This window comes from Pelobates fuscus, chromosome 1 (genome assembly GCF_036172605.1).
Source record: "Pelobates fuscus isolate aPelFus1 chromosome 1, aPelFus1.pri, whole genome shotgun sequence".
In the NCBI taxonomy this organism is placed as follows: domain Eukaryota; kingdom Metazoa; phylum Chordata; class Amphibia; order Anura; family Pelobatidae; genus Pelobates; species Pelobates fuscus.
Genome location: NC_086317.1, coordinates 207,171,508 through 207,192,573, shown reverse-complemented (window position 1 = coordinate 207,192,573; position 21,066 = coordinate 207,171,508). Strand labels below are relative to the sequence as shown.

Genomic DNA, 21,066 nt, shown 5'->3' with positions numbered 1-21,066 from the left:
CTGTGCGGTGGAGCAGCTTCCAATATAGCAAACGAGTATAGCAAACCTGTAAGACTGCGGAGAGCATCAACATTTGAAGCCACACAGCTCCCTCAGCGCTTCTCTGCAGTTTCTAAACTGTAAAATGGAGCATTCTCTAACATAGCAAACTGACATAGTAAACTTGTGAGACTATGGATAAACATTAACAATTTAAATTATACTCTTTTATCCTTATTGCTCCGTGGTTTCAAAATTGTGAGATGGAGCTATTTTTATACTACGTGCCTTTTCTTCTTCAAAGAGAGGAGACCACAAAAAACTAAAAAGTGGAGAAATGTGAAAGAAACACAAAATAAAAGTATACGACATTGGTGCCAAATAGGTTTTGTCCCGTATTATAGTCCGTAGCCTTTACCGTTTGGTAGTGTGCCCCTTCAATCGCCGGCATATGGACCGTGCAGTTCTGGACTGTGTTCAGACAGACGTTGGGTCCGGGTTACAGCCGGGGTAAGTCCGGTAGGTAGGCAGCCTATGGGGGCCCTCACTCGGGGCGTTGGGCATTGTGTTTAGTGTCACTATAGAAGTGTCCACATGTGTCCCCTCGGTGACGGTAGTATGGAGTTTGCTGCTGGGCATTGAAGTGGGGTCGTGGCGGTCTGGGTCCGCGTGACCGGCTTGTGTGATGAGGTGGTCTCGGCCTTTACTGTGTTCGGGCTGTGCTGGTGCCCGCTGTCGCTGAGCCCCTTCCCAGTGGGACAAACGGAGTGATTCTGGTCGGGTCCCAGTTGTGTGTCCCCGGGTTCTTCGGCGCTGTCTGTATTACCATCTGCGGTAGCCCCAGTGTGGTCAGCAATGCCGTCGCGCCCTGGAGGTCTGTGACAAGGTGGACTGATTCCTTGTGTCGTACCTGTATCGAGCGTTGTGGGCGCCAGCGGTATGGTATTTGGTGTGTCCGGAGCAGGCCGGTGAACGGTTGCATGGACTTGCGCCATTGCATGGTGGCTCCCGACAGGTCGGCATAGAAAGACAAGTCCATATTCTCGAAGTTGTAGGTAGCTGTCCCCTTCAGGGCTGCGAGGAGTGCCATTTTGTCCGTGACCGTTTTAAATCTCACCACGAGGTCTCGGGGCGCCTTTTCTGGTGCTCTCTGGGGCTTGGGGATGCGGAAAGTCGCCTCTATGCTGATTGTTTTGGCTTGTTTAGAGGGTATTAAGGATCCCACCAGTCTCCTAGCAAAATGTGGGAGTTCTTCCGCAGGGACTCCCTCAGCTACACCTCGGACTTTTAGATTCCTGCTGCGTCTGGAGTCTTCCAGTGCTGCAAAGCGATGCTCTGTTTTCGCTTGTTGTAACTTCAGGGCACATATCTCCTGCTTGAGCTCCGCAAGCTCTTGGGAGTGTTGAGTGGCGGTGTGTTCCGCTGCCTCAATGCGGCCTACCAGGCCCGTTAGATCAGCCCGCAGTTGCGCTACATCCGCCTGCAGGGCCTTCTGTAGCTCCCCCAGCATCGTTTTCAGTAGAGATGCCGTTACCGGGTCCGAGTTGTCTGGGTTCCTGTTCGGTTGCGGCGGTTTTGCTGTGGGTATGCCACTGAAGTCTTCCTCTGGGTAAAAGTCCCCGGAGGAGTCTGAGAGCTCTTCTAGCTCGGCGGCCATATTGGGCCCGCATGCGTTTCTTGCTTGCCGGAATAGATCGCCTATTGTGGCCCCTGTCTTGGGTCGGTCCGGTTTCAACTTCTTCGTTTTCCTTCCCATCGCCGTTGTGAGGAGATAGGTCTCTGTGTTGAGGTTCAGTTTTCCCAAAAGCGGGTTGATTTCGTCGCTTGGTCACGGAGCTTCTCTAGTATGCGACCGCTTCGTTCCACCATCAAGCTCCGCCCCGTGCAGGAGCTGTTAAGGAACACCTCCACCCATCTTGTCTGTCGGGCCCTGCTCTATATTGATCATTATTGCTTCTATCTCTGATTTTCAATATATGGTGCATATTTGGGCACTAGTTTAAAGGATCACTATACGGTCAGGAACACAAACATGTATTGCTGACCCTATAGTGTTAAAACCACCATCTAGCCCCCCTGGGCCCCTCATGCCTCCATAAATATAGCAAAATCTTACTATATTCAAGCCAGAAGCTGTAGATCTGCATGCTGTTTGCCTAAAAAAAAAAAAAACAGAAAAAAACCAAGCAGTCAGCTGACATTATCATAAGTGGTAGCCTGATCCAATCACAATGCTTCTCCATAGGAGTGGCTGAGACTGACAAAGAAGCAGATCAGGGGCAGAGCAAGCATGATTCAAACACAGCCCTGGCCAATCGGCATCTCCTCATAGAGATGAATTGAATCAATGAATCTCTGAGGAAAGTTCAGTGTTTGCATGCAGAGAAGGCAGTTTGAAGGAATTTGGGGGCCCCAAGCAAAAAGGACATGGAGGCTCCCCCTCTCCCCCCACACGCACGCAAAGCCTGCAGGAACCACAGCATAGCCATACAGTTTAAGTTCACCCACACTTTATATAAATAAAAAAGGTTTACAAATTTGAACATTTTCAACAATTGAACATTTGCAAAAAAACACCACTGTACCATAAAATCAAATATACATTAAAAAAGTGCACAATAACTAAATCCAACATACTTAAAATACACACATACACTCACATTAACATTTTTCAGTTCTCACAAACATGTGCAAATTATATAAAACTGCTGTGCGCGTAGTGTGAAAGAGCTCCCTGTCCTGCCCCTTGTCCTATAGAGCTCTCTCTTCTGTCCTTTAGAGCTCTGCCCTGCCCCTTAGTGGTCTTTCCTCTCCCCCCACCCACCCCTACCGGTCTCTTCTCATCAGGCCACTGCACCCAGACCACTGTTAATTTTGTTGAATAACAATTTTAGTCAGATTTTAGTCAACTAAAGTTTTAGCGATTTAGTCAACTAAAACTAGACTAAAAGAAAAGAAGGGGAGTGGTCAAGAACAGGTTCTCTACGTTTTACTAAAACTAGACTAAAACTAAAACATGATGATTAAAATGTGATTAAAACTAAAATGGCTTTTTAGTCAAAAGACTATGACTAAAACTAAATTGAAATTTGCCACTAAAATTAATACTGTCATGTAAGACACATGGGGGGCTGAGGGAATGATACCTATGTGAGAGGGAGGAGAGGAAATGAGACACATGGGGGGCTGGGGCATTTTAATATGGTGCTATGTGACTGATACTGTGCAGTTTGGTGAATATATATACCGTATATACTCGAGTATAAGCCGAGTTTTTCAGCCCATGTTTTTGGCTGAAAAACCCCAACTCGGCTTATACTCGAGTCAGAGTCTGTATTATGGCAATTTGCATTGCCATAATACAGACTGGGGGGAGAGGGGGGCTGGCAGAGCTGTACTTACCTTTCCTGCAGCTCCTGTCAGCTCTCTCCTCCTCCGCGCCGTCCGTTCAGCACCTCGGTCAGCTCCCAGTGTAAATCTCGCGAGAGCCGCGGCTCCACTATGGGAGGGAGGGGGGGGGGGTATAAGGACCACTATGGGAGGGAGGGGGGGGTATAAGGACCACTATGGGAGGGAGGGGGGGATAAGGACCACTATGGGAGGGAGGGGGGGATAAGGACCACTATGGGAGGGAGGGGGGGATAAGGACCACTATGGGAGGGAGGGGGGGATAAGGACCACTATGGGAGGGAGGGGGGGATAAGGACCACTATGGGAGGGAGGGGGGGTATAAGGACCACTATGGGAGGGAGGGGGGTATAAGGACCACTATGGGAGGGAGGGGGGGGTATAAGGACCACTATGGGAGGGAGGGGGGGGGATAAGGACCACTATGGGAGGGAGGGGGGGATAAGGACCACTATGGGAGGGAGGGGGGGATAAGGACCACTATGCGAGGGAGGGGGGGGATAAGGACCACTATTGGAGGGAGGGGGGTATAAGGACCACTATGGGAGGGGAGGGGGAAGTAAGGACCACTAGGGGAGGGGAGGGTAAGGACCACTAGGGGAGGGGTGAGTCAGGACCACTGGGGGGGGGAGTGAAGGAACACGGGGGTGGGGAGGTAAGGACCACTGAGGGAGGAGGAGGGGAAGTCAGGACATATGCTTGCACCGGCCCTGCACACACTACATTCACACACTGCATTCATGCACACACACACTGCACTCATACACACACTGCACTCATACACACACACATACGCACACACTGCATTCATTATACACACACTGTAAATAAATATTCAATTAATATATTTTTTTTAGGATCTAATTTTATTTAGAAATTTACCAGTAGCTGCTGCATTTCCCACCCTAGTCTTATACTCGAGTCAATAAGTTTTCCCAGTTTTTTGGGATAAAATTAGGGGCCTCTGCTTATATTCGGGTCGGCTTATACTCGAGTATATACGGTATATATATATACTTTTTTTATAATTGCCATTCTTTTTGCAGGATGCACAACCTCACTCAGGATTATTGCAAGCTTCTGTTATTACCTTATACACCATGTTTATCACTTGGTCTGCAATGGCTAATGTACCAGGTAAGTAATTAGGTGGTAATCTTGTGAATGCTAATAGAGGATTCTCAGTGAAAATCTTTATATACTGGGAATAATCATACCTGCACTCCCGTGCTTTCCTTGTAGCTGCTGTTTGGTGCAGTGAACCCACACAGTACCCTATTCATGTCTTTAAAGAGGCAGCTATAACTATGATTTATTCCTCTCTGTAGTGACCAATACTATCGTTCTGGGTAGACAGACATGTGTGGCCTGGACTATTCTTAAGGCTTGGAGGTCTATAGTAATAGAGGGTTTTGTGGCCCACACTTAAATGTAAAGTACACTGATGTATACATATATTATTAATTTTATTATTTATAAAATTGCCAGAAAATTCTGTAGCGCTGTACAATGGGTACATGCTTTGTCACTCAGTTGCTAAATCCAGACAAAATCAAATATATTGTATAGTGCTGACTGTCAACAATGTTTAGGAATAGATGTGACTCTGAATTTTAATTGCTCTAAATGTTATTAGTTCACCGGCATTCTACTTATGTAGGTCATTTACTGAATTGATTGAATTGACTTTCACACTCTACAATCGTAGTGTTGAAATAAAATACTGCTCCACAGTGGTAACAGTGAGTAATGCAGATAACCCTGAATAGCAACCATAGAGAAATTCTTACATTATTAAAGCCTGCTTACTAAAATGTAACTACTGGTTGTGCTTGTATTTATTTATTTTACATTTGTTTTAAATGTAAATAGTTCAATTTAATTGTACAGCCAGACATGATTAGGAAGGATCACACTAAGAAATCCAAACCATAAACTCTGCCTAACAGAATAGACAATAGTATTTATGGAAAACCCTGACCATAGGACAGTTTTTCGAAACCAATCCTAATCAGAACGTGCTGTGATATTCAAATTGGTAATGCCAACTGAAACTCATTTGAGAAATAATTCTCTGAAAAAGGAGGAATTTGTTGTCATTGGGTGTGCACAGCAAGGGCCAACATGGGCCAAATATACCTTAGATAATTTATACTTTATTTTCCCCAAGTGTACCTACAACAATGGAACACTTTTAGCACTTGTGTTGGTTATGGTACCAATAGTGTCCAGGTCCCTCCTCCAATGTAGTCAGTTTGCTAATAAATTCACAATTTACCTCAGTTCCCAAACGGGCACTCCTAGCACCATAGCAACTACATATGTTTCTTTAATCAGTGCTTTTATAACCAAGCTAAGATTTGTGCCCAGTTGTAACCTCAATTAATTTGGTTTGTTGGTGAAAACCCAGGCTCATTAAATCTCTAGCACTGGTTAGAATGTATTTAAAAAGTGCAATATGCTTGTTTGCAAAAATAAATCACACAAGTACCCATCAGCACCATGCACCTATTCCACCCATGACTTCCAGAAAAATACAGACTAAGTCATGGGGTTGCACTGTGTTATACGCAAGTACCTTACAAAATGTAGAAATACAATACACATCACACTTATCTGTAATGTTAAGAAGACTGAAGATGTAAATCTGGGATCATGATTGATAGATTTAATTGTATTTATTTTTTGTCTTTTAGAACAGATTTGTAACCCCACCTTGCTGGCTATTGTAAATAATAGTACTTCCTCCAACACTCCTTCCATGTGGTGGGATGCTCCAAGCATTGTGGGTCTCGTTATCTTCATCCTCTGCACACTTTTTATTAGGTGAGTTGGCAAAGAAAGTTTAGTGTTCCACCACTCAGAGGACTATCCTAATGTGGGGGAGTAGCTTGTATTTTACTTCCTTTTTGTCCTGTATGTGTTGCCCTACATTTGGTTAGTTTAGGACAGACGGCTCACAATCATCTCTTATTTGTCTACAGCAACTTACTAATTTCCATTGCACTACTTGCTTTATGGCACTGATAGAAGTATTAAAATACAAGGCAATACCTGCAAAGCATCCCTTTTTTGCAAGGCACAGTCCCACTTGATATCAATAAAACACATCTTAATGTGTGTGCAAGACGTAGTACTGCAAATAGGTCATGAGAAATTATCTGTATTGAACCTAATAATGCTACCCAAATAAACAGGTGCGTACACATGAAGTGGGATGTAAAGTGTATCTTTCATGGTACACATAAGATAGGTTTATTATAAAGAGCATTAAATTCCATTTACTGGTGGTACAAACAGTCTAATACTATGAATCAAGCGACAGGGAGAGCAAGAGAGCCTTTCTCCGGTTACAATGTACGCAAGTACATCATGTTTTGGCATTTTCAGTGATGATTACCCTTCTTGCAGAAGTGTCTCAAGGCAAGGGCAGTTGCAAGTGACTGGATGGCAATAGAGGGTGGGTGTTACAATACTGTAACACCCACAGACACTCTTTAAATGGTGGGACATGACAGGCTCACTTTAAGCATGTGTTTACAGTTGGGTAAAAAAAAAAGTGGTAAGAGGGGGCGTGGCCAACCACAAGACTGAACAGACGTGTTTCTGTAGAGCTCCGCTTCACCCAGAGAATTAACCCCAAACACACAAAAAGAAACACACGAAGCGGACCACCTACAACCTCACTCCACCCCCTCCCCCAGAGACAACATGGGGCACATGCACCACAAGCCTCAGGGGCCAAGAACCCCCAATCTCGGAGGAATCCATGGAAGAAGAGGGAAAGGAACTTACCTCCTCGAGACAAGGTGGGGCAGATGACTTTGCGGATGACTCGTCTCCAGCAACCAGAGGAGACATAAAGCAAATGCTCCTAGAGATGCGCCAAATATGGAAGTCGGATCTCCAGGAAAGAGACATGGGGGACATGCGGAAAAAGCTCAAAGAAATGGAGGTGAGAGACAGTGAGTGAAACCTGGCTGCAAGCCACCAAAACCAGTGTTGGCACTCTCACACTGCAGATTCAGAAATTGAACTGCACAGTGGCATCCCTAGAGGCTCGACACAGGCGCCGCAACATACGCCTGCTGGGCATACCCGAAGAGGTGAAGGGGGAACGGCTATTATCCTACTCCCACCGGCTATAGGCCTCACCGGGGAAGCAGATCCCGGTATGGTACTCACGGTATTCAGAGTGAGGAAAGCGGCGACAGCTCCGGAGGCAGCCCCGAGAGACACTATACTGGTAACCAGGGATACTGCCGTCAGAACGGCCATTATGGCTCGCTCCAGAGAGCTGGGGGGCGTGGAACTTGACGGAGTCTCCTAACATTCTTCAACGACATCCCCTTTGCCGCACTGCTGGAAAGAAGAAAACTGGCTCCAATAGCTAAATAATTGAAAGAAAAATCGATGTGGTACTGCTGGGGAACAGACGGAGCACTGATAGTGACAAAAGGAGAAAAGACCACCACACTCACCTCGGCCGATGACCCTGAGACGCTACTCCAGAGCCTAGACAAAGAAGACACATCACCTAGGGTGAGCATGAGCAGTCGCACCGGGGAGGAGAAGCGGAGCACTGGGGAAGGAAAAGCGCGGACCATGTCCAAGATACACAGACTGGGAGTCCGCAAACTGTAAACATTGTTAAACTACACTCTAACACTACTTAGCTGCACGAGACAGCTGAGATACACGCAAACTTCCCAGAACCACAACACCACCCCAGTTAACTGCCCACACACATACTCACTAGTTTACACCGATGCCACACAGGGTGACATACATCTACATCTCTCGAACACAGACTGAGGGACGGCAGGGACGAAAACGGTTACCCACAGAACTAACACCTACTTCTAACTGACACATGGTGCACATACCTAGAGTCCACACATATGCCAGTCAGGCTAATATGCAATGACTCTGATCCCATGTTATTTGCAATATGTCATATCCACTGCTGTTACTATGTTAATTTGAAAAACCAATACCCTGACGTAAATATCGGCTACTTTGCATGAAATTCAATAAAAAAAAAAGTACAAATGTAAAAAAACAAAACAAAAAAAAAGTTGTTGTAATATGTGTAGGCATGAAAAAAATGAAGCATGAGTATAGAATTGTAAATGTTTATTTTTTCTTTTTATATTTTATCTCCTAAACTCTTGTACTAAGTGCTCCTCATGCAACATAGCCACTTCCACAAATCCCTGTCATGTTTTAATATGTAGTGTTACCAGGGCCAATCCTGGGGTCATTGATGCCTGGGTATAAAATATGTTTGGTACCCCCTCCCCCCCCTTGGGTGTGGCTATATTGCTAACTCCTGCCCTTTACAAACATAACCCTTCTAATGACACCCATTTTCTATGGAAATCACTCCACCTCCAACCCAGGTCACATGTCGCCTACAGTGCAAGCTTTACCCCCAAAAAGCTTTTTAGTGCCATATTTGTGCCCAGCTTTCCAGTGCAGCCTCTGTCCCCATACAGCTTCTCAGTGCCATCTTTGTCTCAAAATAGCTAATCAATGCCACCTCTCTGTCCCACTATAGCTAATTAGTGCTATAGTCTCAAAATCTTTGTCCCCATCTTATCAGTGCCACTTTTGTTTTCAAATAGCTTAATAGTGCAATTTCTGTGCCCAGATCGCTGACCAGTGTTATCGTTGTCCCAAAATTGCCAATCATCTTGTCCTCAGAGAGCTTGTCAGTTGGTAGTGGGTTTTGTATGAACTGTGGGTAAAATGGATGTATTTTGCAAAGAGTCAATGTATTTGTAATGCAGAAATTTATTTACAGATGTGTGTGAATTCAAATGAATATTTGTGTAATATATATATATATATTAATTAATTACATTCTTTATTTTTCGTGCAAGAAAGTACAGCGCGTGTGGCCACAACAGCCGCCCGGGAGTTGCGAACGACATATGATAACACAGAGCAGTTAGACATATATTCGTTGTAAAGTTACATTATGTAATATCTGCGAGTTCTACACGTTATTTTTAATTAAAGTGTTGCCAAAGGTCAAGCTAAGTAGACATTCTTGATACCCAACTAAAGCCACTAGTATCTTGTTAACTCGTGTATGTTTGTCTAGCAAGTTTTACCGGGTGTTAAACACCTGGTCTGGGATAGTGCACGCTGCTCGATAGTTAGTGGGGATGAGAATAACATTTTCAACCATACCCATGAAAACATGGTGATGCAGTGAGTTAGAGTGAGTTATTGTCAGTGGGTTGTCTGTCGTGAGTTCGTCGTTTGTGTGTACCACCTTTTATATAGCCTTTAGTGGTGCTGACCATGCGTGTGTCTGCCTTCTCTTAGTTGGGGTTTTGTCTGTGGAAATTTGTGGTTAAGACTGTGTGATGTCGGCAGGTCCACACTGATTTACGGGTGAGTGTTTTCCACCCCATAGGTGCTGTAGGGCCTGCTTCTGAGGTAGCTAGGTTGGGTGTTGTCGGGGAGAGTTTAAACTCATGGGAGTTTGCAGCGCTCCCGTGGATGGTGAGAGCTCATGTTATAGCGTTGAAGCCACCTAGTATATGGTCCCTGTGCCTAAGTATGCCGTGCCCAGTTGAGGAACATTAGAGCTTATGGTGAACATTTAGCTAACAGTAAAATGGAACGTGAAAAGGAAACAAAATTTAATAAAACATTGAATGCTTGCTTCCGTGAGATAGTTGAAGTCAGAGCCCCTTGACTCTCTGTGTTCCCAGGGAGAAAATGTGTTATTCTCTCCGGGTCCCAAGTGTGTGATGTCATGGGGGTCGCCCATGGCTGGGCTTGTGTAGGCATACCCCGCGTCCGCAGGAACAGTATGGCCTCTTGTAGCGAGGAGAGACTAATTTGGTCACAGAGACCTTGGTAGAGTCCATTTTATAGTCAATCTTAGCTTCACGCAGTTGGCTTGTAACTTGGTTCAAGGACCTGTGCCACAAAAGAGTGTTCCGTGTTAAGTCCTGGTAGAAGGTGAGATGGAATGATTCGAAGGCAAGCGGGGTCTTTCCCCTGACTGCCCCGAGGAGCCTGATTTTTCCATATGGTGGAAATGTTCCTTTAGCCCCTTTACCTCCTGCCTCAGGTCTATAATATCCTCTTCTGAGGCCTGTGTGCGTGCAGTCACCGGTCTTTCAGTCCTGATCATTTCAAGATCCGCTGCATGCATTTGTCTCATTTCCATTAGCAGGTCAGCAATGTCTTGTTTGGTAGCTGGGGTGTGTTTGTCCCGGCTTGCCAGGTTGGTTGTGCGGTAGCGAGCTCCAGCACAGCCACAGGCTGCTGTTCTTCATCTTGAGGGACCAGCTTGCGGTCAGGCGAGGCCGCCATCTTGGGCGTCATCGGTTGCTGTAGCAGGTCACCTATGTCCTGTGTGTCTCTGCTGGTGATCGGGGCAGGCATCTGGGACCCTTCGGCCCATATTGTGACTGTCTGGTTCGGTGGTGCCGGTCAGCAGGTGGGTGTCGTTATGTGTTCTCTGTGCTGTAATCTCCGGCGTTGGCTTCGTGGCGTGAAACTTGATGTAGGCCCCAGTTCTCAGTCGGGTCTTCTTACCTGTTTGCGGGAACAAAAAAGGCATCCGCTTGTTCCTTGTCCTCGAGGGGTGCCCTAGTAGGTAGCTAGTTCTTTCGATGGCACAGTGGGTTCCCAGATTGGCATAGATTATTTATCGATTGTACGGAGCTTTGCAAGATTGCGGCCATTCAGATCAAGCGCTAGGCTCCGCCCCATTCGTGTATAATATTAATGTGTACAGATGCAGTTTTTGAATATTTGTATAAAATGTGTAAGTGCAAGAATGTATTTGTAAGACGTGTGTGTGTATTTTCCTGGCATATGGTGGCAGTACAATAGGGATGTACTCTTCCCTTAGGCCAAGCATCTGAAAGAAATTAACATAAAAAGTTCCTCCCCTTACCAGGTATAAGAGACCCTTGCAGCCTTAGGACCTCAGTTCTCTTTCTTGTTCCAACAGGAACGGACGGCATCTGGAAGATGGAGTGATTGGTGAGGCACATGGGTTGCTGCCAGGGGGAACCGGCCTGATAGCCTCCCGGGTGGAGCGCTGAGTGGCCATGGAACATACTGCTGTTACAGAGCAGGTATGAAAAGCTGGCGTTTTATGCCGCATGAGGTCACCGGCTACGCATGGAGGCGGTACATTTGGGCAGCGAATCCCTGTCCGCCGGAGGAGCATGCGCACAGCAGTGGAACGCACGCCCGGGTGGTTTTGCGTTCCACCGGAGTTCCGACCGCGCTATCACGCATGCGCGGTCTGAACTCCCAGGAAATGGCGCCAGATTTGAATCATTCTGCCTATATATGCTGTGCAGATTTTTCTGTCAGCATGGATGCTTGACAGTAAAGATCTCCCGTGTCACCAGCCCCCCCACACGGGTCAGAGGTTTTAGAGGTAGGATTCTAAACTGGTTTCTATTTTTTAAAACTCTCTATGTATTTTAAATGTTCTTAAAGGAATACAAATATTGTTCATGTTTTATGTATTACATATATGTCTAGCCCTGTTTATACTGACAATATGGATAAAGACAAGGTTTCTACTTCTGCTTCGAAAAAAGCCAGTTCCAAGTCTAAACATCTCTGTTGTAGTGAATGCTGCACTCCTTTACCAGATGGGTTTAAGAGGAAAATCTGTAATATTTGCTCCTCATTATCGCTAGAAAAATCCAAGCAACAAGAAATGAAGTCTTTTTTGTCTTGGTTTCAGGATAATCTAGCCCAGACCCTTGAGTCCTTTAAAGAAACAGCTCAGACTTCTCCAGTTAAGACTACTAAACAGAAAGCTAAAAGGAAAAGGACACCATCAGATTCAGAATTCTCTTCGGGGGAATGTTCTTTATCGGATTCAGAATCCTCTAGCGAATCCTCTGATGAAGAGGAGGCGTTTCCTCGTGATGAGCTAAGGAAATTTATCAAAGAGGTGTCTATGGTCCTTTCTAACGAGATGGTAGATAAAACCAGGAGTAAAACTCTGCCAACCCTACAGTATATGCTGGATTTAATTGTCAGGGAGTGGAAGAACCCAGAAAAAAGGGCATTTATCTCCAGACATTTTAAGAGTATTGTTAAAATACAGGAGGAAGATAAATGGGAAGATTTACCAGTTGTTGATGTACAGATTTCTCAATTGTCTAAAAGAACTATCTTGCCTATTGGGGAAATTTCGGGTCTGAAAGACCCTATGGATAAGAGAGCGGAAACTTCCAGCAGACGGGCCTATCAGGCAGCAGGTTTTCAGGCTAAAGCTGCATTAGCCGGGGCTTCAGTGGCAAGAGCCCAGAATCTTTGGCTGAATTCCTTGGAAGAAGGTCTGTGTGATACCCAGGATAAAGGCCTGTCCCTCCTATTCCAAAATTTGAGGTTGTCCAATGAGTACCTTATGGATATTGTTACAGAGGTGATTAAACTGTCAGCTCGTGTCATGGGTTTGTCGTCTGTAACCCGTAGGGCACTGTGGCTTAAGGCCTGGGCAGCAGACACTGCTTCAAAGTCTGCATTATGTGAACTTCCCTTGGAGAAGAAAAAATTGTTTGGCTCTCCCCTAGAAGAGTTAGTCCGACAGATGTCGGAAACCAAGAAGGCCTTGCCGCAAGAAAGGAAATATTCCTGGAAGCCCAGGTACAGGAATTTCCAAGTTAGACATCGGAGGGGTTTTCAAGACAAACCCAGAGGGTTTCGTCAGCAAAGGAAATATCCGAAGTTTGACACACAAAGAGATAAATCTGACAGAAACAAGCGTTTCTGACGCCATCAGAGTGGGCGGAAGGTTGCAGAGTTTTTTTCACAGATGGAGAGAGACGACTGCAAATCCATGGATTTTGAATCTAGTCCAAAAAGATTACCGAATAGATTTCTTGGATACCCCAAGGTCAACTTTCCTTGTCTCCTCCTACCGCTCAAGATTAAAAAACCAAGCCCTTTTTTCCGCCATCGTCTCCCTTTTAAGAAAGGTTCCAAAATCTCAAGCTTATCAAGGGGTATACTCCCGTTTGTTCCTTGTTCCAAAAACAGACTTGACTTTTCGTCCTATCTTGGATCTAAAATCCCTAAACAAACTCATTCCTTATCAACATTTCAGAATGGAGACAATAGAGTCGGTCACACATATCCTTCGGAAAGGAGATTTTATGGCCACCTTGGATCTGAAGGATGCCTATCTGCATGTTCCTATGAATGTGACTTCGAGAAGATACCTCAGGTTTGCTATAAGGAAAGGGAAAAGCATCCATCATTTCCAGTTCAAAGCTCTCCCGTTCGGGTTAGCCTCGGCACCCAGGATTTTTACGAAGATCCTCACGCCGATCACAGCACACCTACGGCTACAAGGTATCACAATCGTGCCCTATTTGGACGACTGGTGGATAAAAGCAGGTTCAAGAACCACGCTGAACTCAGAGGTGACATACACTCTAAAAGTCCTGGAAGACCATGGCTGCATTATAAATCTAGAAAAGTCACACATTACCCCGTCAAAGTCCATCAGGTTTTTGGGGTTCTGGATCAAGTCAGACACTCTGTCAATTCATCTTTCAAGCAGAAAGAAGAAAAAGATAAAAGGTTTGATAACGGAACTGCTTCAACTATCAGAATGTTCCGTAAGAAAAGCCATGCAGGTTTTGGGTCATCTGACTTCTACGATTCCAGCAGTGAAATGGGCCAGAGCAGAATCAAGGCCCTTACAATGGGCCCTTTCGCAGTGGTCAAAAAGGGAAGTAGACCTAGATGCACTCATGCATATATCAGATCATACAAAAGCAAGAATCTCGTGGTGGCTGGAGGAAAAGTTCCTTACAAAAGGCCGGTCTTTTCGTCTAAAATCTTGGCTAGTAATTTCAACAGACGCCTCAAACACAGGTTGGGGAGCGCATCTAGGATATCACTTAAGACAGGGTGTTTGGTCAAAAGACGAAACAAAGGAATCTTCGAATTTCAGAGAAATGCTGGCAGTATTCTACGCCCTTCAACAGTTCAAAAGTTTCATTTTGGGGAAAGCTGTGAAGATCCAGTCGGACAATCAGACTACTGTGTCATACCTGAACAAACAAGGCGGTACAAAGGTAAAAACATTGTATCTCCTTTGCTCACGGATCATGTCTTGGGCTCAGTACCACCTGGACGACATTTCAGCAGTTCACGTTCGTGGGATAGACAACGTGATTGCGGACGATTTGAGCAGATCAAAATGGTCCCAGAACGAGTGGTCTCTCAATCAAAAGGTTTTTGCTCAACTGGTGGAGAGATTCGGTCTCCCAGATATAGACCTTATGGCAAGAAGGTCCAATGCAAAAGTGAGTTCATTTGCCTCCCTTTTCAAGGTGGACGGACCTCTGGTAATAGATGGTCTTTCTATCCGGTGTGAGTTTCCCCTTGCGTACATCTTTCCCCTGGTAAGCCTAATCCCGAGAATTCTGCACAAAGTGGCATCAGATCAGTCACGGCTCCTGGCCATACTGCCATACTGGCCAAATCGCAGCTGGTTCTCGGTTTTGAAGATTATGACTTTAGAGTACTGGACTCTTGCAGTGTGTGTCTGCGTCTGTGCAGGGCATGCAGTGTCTCTCTATGTGCAGGGGATGTAGTGTGTGTCTGAGTGTGTGTAAAAAAAAAACAACACCCGCAATTCAAAAATATTAATTCCTCAAATATGTAAACTGTATGTTAATAAGAGTCCCCTCAAGACCCCATTAGAGACTACGATGGAGTCTAAAGGCCCTGGAGATTGTGTTCTCTAAAATGCTGGCCCCCATTCACAATATAGTGATATAACAAAGCTCTGTGATACCCAACTCAAGCTGTCTCTTCTCACCTTCATTACTGTTGCTGGCTGGCTGTGACTAGCCGGCAGGCTGGCACTGGCAACTGTGGCTGGCCACTTTCTTCCGCCAGCAGGCATCTATTTCTAACCCCTTTGTGTGTCTCTTCCCCCCCCCCCCCTCTTTCCCTTTTGTGTGTCTCTTCCCCAGCCCTTTTGTGTATCTGTTCATCCCCGCAGCCCTTCTTTGTACCTCTTTGTCTCCCTAACCCCTTTGTGTGTCTTTCTCCTGCAGCCAATTGATGTATCTGTTTCTCCCCCAACTCCTTTGTTTCTTTTTTCCCCTTCCCCAGCCCCTCTGTGTCTCTCTGCCCCCCAAGTGCTTATATGTTCCTGTTTGTGCCCCCAGCCCCTCTTTGTGTGTCTTTGTCCCATCTCAGCCCATCTGTAGGCCATTTTCCCCAGCATCTCTGTGACTTTCTTTAGTCCACTCCCCTCCTGTCCGCTTATGTACCCCACCTTCCCTCCTGTCCGCTTATGTACCCCACCTTCCCTCCTGTCCGCTTATGTACCCCACCTTCCCTCCTGTCCACTTATGTAGCCCACCTTCCCTCCTGTCCACTTATGTAGCCCACCTTCCCTCCTGTCCACTTATGTAGCCCACCTTCCCTCCTGTCCGCTTATGTACCCCACCTTCCCTCCTGTCCGCTTATGTACCCCACCTTCCCTCCTGTCCGCTTATGTAGCCCACCTTCCTTCCTGTGCACTCTTTAGCCCCCCTTCCTTCCTGTGCCCTCTTTCGTTCCCTCCCCTTTGGTGCCCTCTTTAGCTCCCTCCCCTTTGGTGCCCTCTTTAGCTCCCTCCCATTTGGCGCCCTCTTTAGCTCCCTCCCCTTTGGTGCCCTCTTAGCTCCCTCCCCTCCTGTGCCCTCCTTAGCTCCCTCCCTTCCTGTGCCCTCCTTAGCCCCCTCCTTCCTGTACCCTCATTACCTCCCTCCCCTCCTGTGCCCTCATTAGCTCCCTCCCCTCCTGTGCCCTCATTAGCTCCCTCCCCTCCTGTGCCCTCATTAGCTCCCTCCCCTCCTGTGCCCTCATTAGCTCCCTCCCCTCCTGTGCCCTCATTAGCTCCCTCCCCTCCTGTGCCCTCATTAGCCCCCTCCCCTCCTATGCAGTCTTTCACCTCCCTCCCCTTATGTGCCCTTACATATCCCCCTTCCCCTCCTGTGCCCTCTTTAGCTCCTTCCCCTCCTGTGCCCTCTTTAGCTCCTTCCCCTCCTGTGCCCTCTTTAGCCCCTTCCCCTCCAGTGCCCTCTTTAGCCCCTTCCCCTCCTGTGCCCTCTTTAGCCCCTTCCCCTCCTGTGCCCTCTTTAGCCCCTTCCCCTCCTGTGCCCTCTTTAGCCCCTTCCCCTCCTGTGCCCTCTTTAGCCCCTTCCCCTCCTGTGCCCTCTTTAGCCCCTTCCCCTCCTGTGCCCTCTTTAGCCCCTTGCCCTCCTGTGCCCTCTGTAGCCCCTTGCCATCCTGTGCCCTCTGTAGCCCCTTCCCCTCCTGTGCCCTCTTTAGCCCCCTTCCCCTCCTGTGCCCTCTTTAGCCCCCTTCCCCTCCTGTGCCCTCTTTAGCCCCCTTGCCCTCTTTAGCCCCCTTGCCCTCTTTAGCCCCCTTGCCCTCTTTAGCCCCCTTGCCCTCTTTAGCCCCCTTGCCCTCTTTAGCCCCCTTGCCCTCTTTAGCCCCCTTGCCCTCTTTAGCCCCCTTGCCCTCTTTAGCCCCCTTGCCCTCTTTAGCCCCCTTGCCCTCTTTAGCCCCCTTGCCCTCTTTAGCCCCCTTGCCCTCTTTAGCCCCCTTCCCCTCCTGTGCCCTCTTTAGCCCCCTTCCCCTCCTGTGCCCTCTTTAGCCCCCTTCCCCTCCTGTGCCCTCTTTAGCCCCCTTCCCCTCCTGTGCCCTCATTAGCCCCCTTCCCCTCCTGTGCCCTCATTAGCCCCCCTCCCCTCCTGTGCCCTCATTAGCCCCCCTCCCCTCCTGTGCCCTCATTAGCCCCCCTCCCCTCCTGTGCCCTCTTTAGCCCCCCTCCCCTCCTGTGCCCTCTTTAGCCCCCCCTCCCCTCCTGTGCCCTCTTTAGCCCCCCCTCCCCTCCTGTGCCCTCTTTAGCCCCCCCTCCCCTCCTGTGCCCTCTTTAGCCCCCCCTCCCCTCCTGTGCCCTCTTTAGCCCCCCCTCCCCTCCTGTGCCCTCTTTAGTCCCCCCTCCCCTCCTGTGCCCTCTTTAGCCCCCCCTCCCCTCCTGTCCCCTCTTTAGCCCCCCTCCCCTCCTGTCCCCTCTTTAGGCCCCCATCCCCTCCTGTCCCCTCTTTAGGCCCCCATCCCCTCCTGTGCCCTCTTTAGCCCCCCCTCCCCTCCTGTGCCCTCTTTAGCCCCCCCTCCCCTCCTGTGCAGTCTTTTGCCCCTCCCCTCCCACTGGTATACTGGTTTATTTTTAACATAATTTCACTTTACGTGCTGCGATCTACCAGTCAAATGTCCTGAGATTGACGGATAGATTGGGATTGATCATTTAGCCACGACATTAATACTTTGCGCTGTACTGGCAAAAATCACTCCCAGCATAAAGTCCATAAAATGGATGGACCAGCTGTGTCCAAATTATGTAAGTGGCAGGATAATGTACAGGTGCATAACCTTTCATTTATACATTTGCTATAGATGCAATTTTAAATATGACAAGTACAGTTTAAACGATATTGTCCTCAGCCATCAGATCATGTTTTCATCATATTTCCTCTTCCTCATTTATTAAGGGTTGGGGGGATGAAACTATTTTCATTTAGTTTGGGTTTGGAAGGTCCACTTGTGTCTTCCAGTGCTTAGAACTGTTCCTCAGAACCCATTTCTGACTCTGTCATTCTATTTCTGTTCTAGCTTGCGCTCTTCAAACAACACCCAAGTCAACAAGATGATGCAGACTGAAGATGGCTCTGGAGAAAGTGGGGTTCCCATCACTGAAGATGGGATGCACAGAGCATATGATAATGAAGAGGATTCTGTGTCGTACAGTTACAGCTTTTTTCATTTTTGCCTTTTCATTGCCTCACTATACATTATGATGACCCTAACCAACTGGTATCTGTGAGTATCCAGCATCTTGTATTTTGTTGGTGTATACGTATACTACATACAGAATACAGATTGCAGTATGCAATTAGTACATCAGGTAGCGGTTTGATGGAGAAGCCTCCACTGTTAAGGTTTATTCATTGAAGTGTAATTTGTCAGGAATTCAAAGCAAATTTGAAGTTTTAGGCCAAAATAGTTAGTCTGGAAATACAGATTATTGAATAATGACTTAGTATTTATATATATATTTCATAAGAATATTTAATTCATTCAGATCTAGGATGTGTTATTTTTGTGTTCCCTTTATTTTTTTGAGCAGTGTGCGTGTGTGTATGTTATCTATCTATCTATCTATCTATCTATCTATAACATACGCACACTGCTCAAAAAAATAAAGGGAACACAAAAATAACACATCCTAGATCTGAATGAATTAAATATTCTTCTGAAATACTTTCAGAAGTTGAATGTGCTGACAACAAAATCACACAAAAATGGAAATCAAAATTTTCAACCCATGGAGGTCTGGATTTGGAGTCACACTCAAAATTAAAGTGGAAAAACACTACAGGCTGATCCAACTTTGATGTAATGTCCTTAAAACAAGTCAAAATGAGGCTCAGCAGTGTGTGTGGCCTCCACGTGCCTGTATGACCTCCCTACAACGCCTGTGCATGCTCCTGATGAGGTGGCGGATGGTCTCCTGAGGGATCTCCTCCCAGACCTGGACTAAAGCATCTGCCAACTCCTGGACAGTCTGTGGTGCAACGTGACATTGGTGGATGGAGCGAAACATGATGTCCCAGCCAGATGTGCTTAATTGGATTCAGGTCTGGGGAAGGGGCTGGCCAGTCCATAGCATCAATGCCTTCGTCTTGCAGGAACTGCTGACACACTCCAGCCACATGAGGTCTAGCATTGTCTTGCATTAGGAGGAACCCAGGGCCAACCGCACCAGAATATGGTCTCACAGGGGGTCTGAGGATCTCATCTCGGTACCTAATGGCAGTCAGACTACCTCTGGCGAGCACATGGAGGGATGTGCGGCCCCCCCAAAGAAATGCCACCCCACACCATTACTGACCCACTGCCAAACCGGTCATGCTGGAGGATGTTGCAGGCAGCATAACGTTCTCCACGGCGTCTCCAGACTCTGTCACGTCTGTCTCATGTGCTCAGTGTAAACCTGCTTTCATCTGTGAAGAACACAGGGCGCCAGTGGCGAATTTGCCAATCTTGGTGTTCTCTGGAAAATGCCAAACATCCTACACGGTGTTGTCACTCAGTGTTGCTTCCTTATTTGATTTCACAGAAGTGTGATTGACTTGGAGTTACATTGTGTTGTTTAAGTGTTCCCTTTATTTTTTTGGAGCAGTGTATGTATGTGTGTAAAAAAAATAAATATATATATATATATATATATATATATATATATATATTTCAAAAAGATGGTCCGCACTCCCAGGCTCCAATTAAAATGTAAATTTTATTTTCACATCAAAAAGTAAAAAATAAATGCCAAAGGTCAACGTTTCAGTCCCCGATTGGGACTTTCCTCAGGACAGCATATTGTAACGGAACCTTCCGTTAATGGACGCTTCCTAGCTTGCGCCGAGGACCACAAGCACCGCACCGGACACCACAACCACTGCAGACTCCAAAACCGCCGTAGCTTAACTGGAGTCTCGCCGTCTTCTGTCCACCCTGGATCAGCTTCTGTCCTCCAGGACCGTGTGGGAAGACCTCTCCTCCAGGAGAGCGTATCAGGAACAAGCTCTTAAAAGAGCTGAGTGATTAAAGCTCATGGGAGTATGCAGAGCATAGCAATCCCCAGTGTGATATAGCAGTTCTCTCAAATAACGAGACAAGGCTACGTATTGAGGGTCAAGAAGATCTGTTTTACTTTGCACCAAAGGGCCTTCTTTTATGCAGGTTTTCCTACATAGGACCACCCACAGGGTTTTACAGAACAACCAATAACACACGTACATTACAGAAAACACTCCCAGCAATTATACACAAAATCCTCCCCTCTGCCTGTGATATAATTATGGTACACAATGGGTTAACATAATTATCACAAGCAGGAAAAATACAGTTTTTATACATGTACTGTAACTTTACAAATATACGTCCAATCTTCATAAAAACACAAATACATATTCAGAATCAGCACACTTTAAACATAAACACACAAATCCATCCAGTAGATAAAGTTAGCTGTGAGTACTTTATGACCGACACCGCAAGCACACTTTCCTGCCTAAAACAGTTCCATAGATTTGGGCTGTGCGGTCGGTCTATTTTACACAGAAAAATTACTAAGTCCCATTCGAATGCACGAACGGAACCGTTCGTGCATTTAGCTTAGAACGGGACTTGGCCTCTGCAGCTGAAAACGGAGTGTAGGAGAAGGTGAGGGTCAGCGGTGTTCGTTGAAATGCGTAGCCGATTTCAGTTCCATGGATTTGGCTACACATACCGCTGACCTCGTTCGAATGAACAAAGATGGCCACCGCCTCGTGTTCGTTTGTCTAATGGCGGCCACTTCGGCTACATCCTTTTAAAATCCAATCTGCTAAAATAGTCTTTAACAGGCAATATCTTCCAGGGGCCATAGTCTTAAAGGGGCATTTGTTCACCAAAGTCACAATGTGCCCACAGACGGTTCTTAAAGGGCCATACACAGCATAATAAAATACAATATGCCCAAATCAGTTCCTTAAAGGGCAATACATCCCAGGGCCATAGTCGCAGGGCAGGAGGCTGGCAAGCAGGCCTCTCCAGGACAAAGTG

The 21,066-nt window shown here is 46.6% G+C and overlaps 1 protein-coding gene across 1 annotated transcript in view; it reads left to right on the top strand.

The window, feature by feature from the left end:
- The window catches only part of SERINC2 (serine incorporator 2), a 65,202-nt gene that overhangs the window by 39,880 nt on the left and 4,256 nt on the right, over positions 1 to 21,066 (top strand). Inside the window, exons 7-9 of the mRNA XM_063453923.1 lie at positions 4,434 to 4,524; positions 6,084 to 6,213; positions 18,076 to 18,282. Of these exons, the coding sequence (XP_063309993.1) occupies positions 4,434 to 4,524; positions 6,084 to 6,213; positions 18,076 to 18,282 (428 nt within the window). The remainder of the gene's footprint in view (positions 1 to 4,433; positions 4,525 to 6,083; positions 6,214 to 18,075; positions 18,283 to 21,066) is intronic.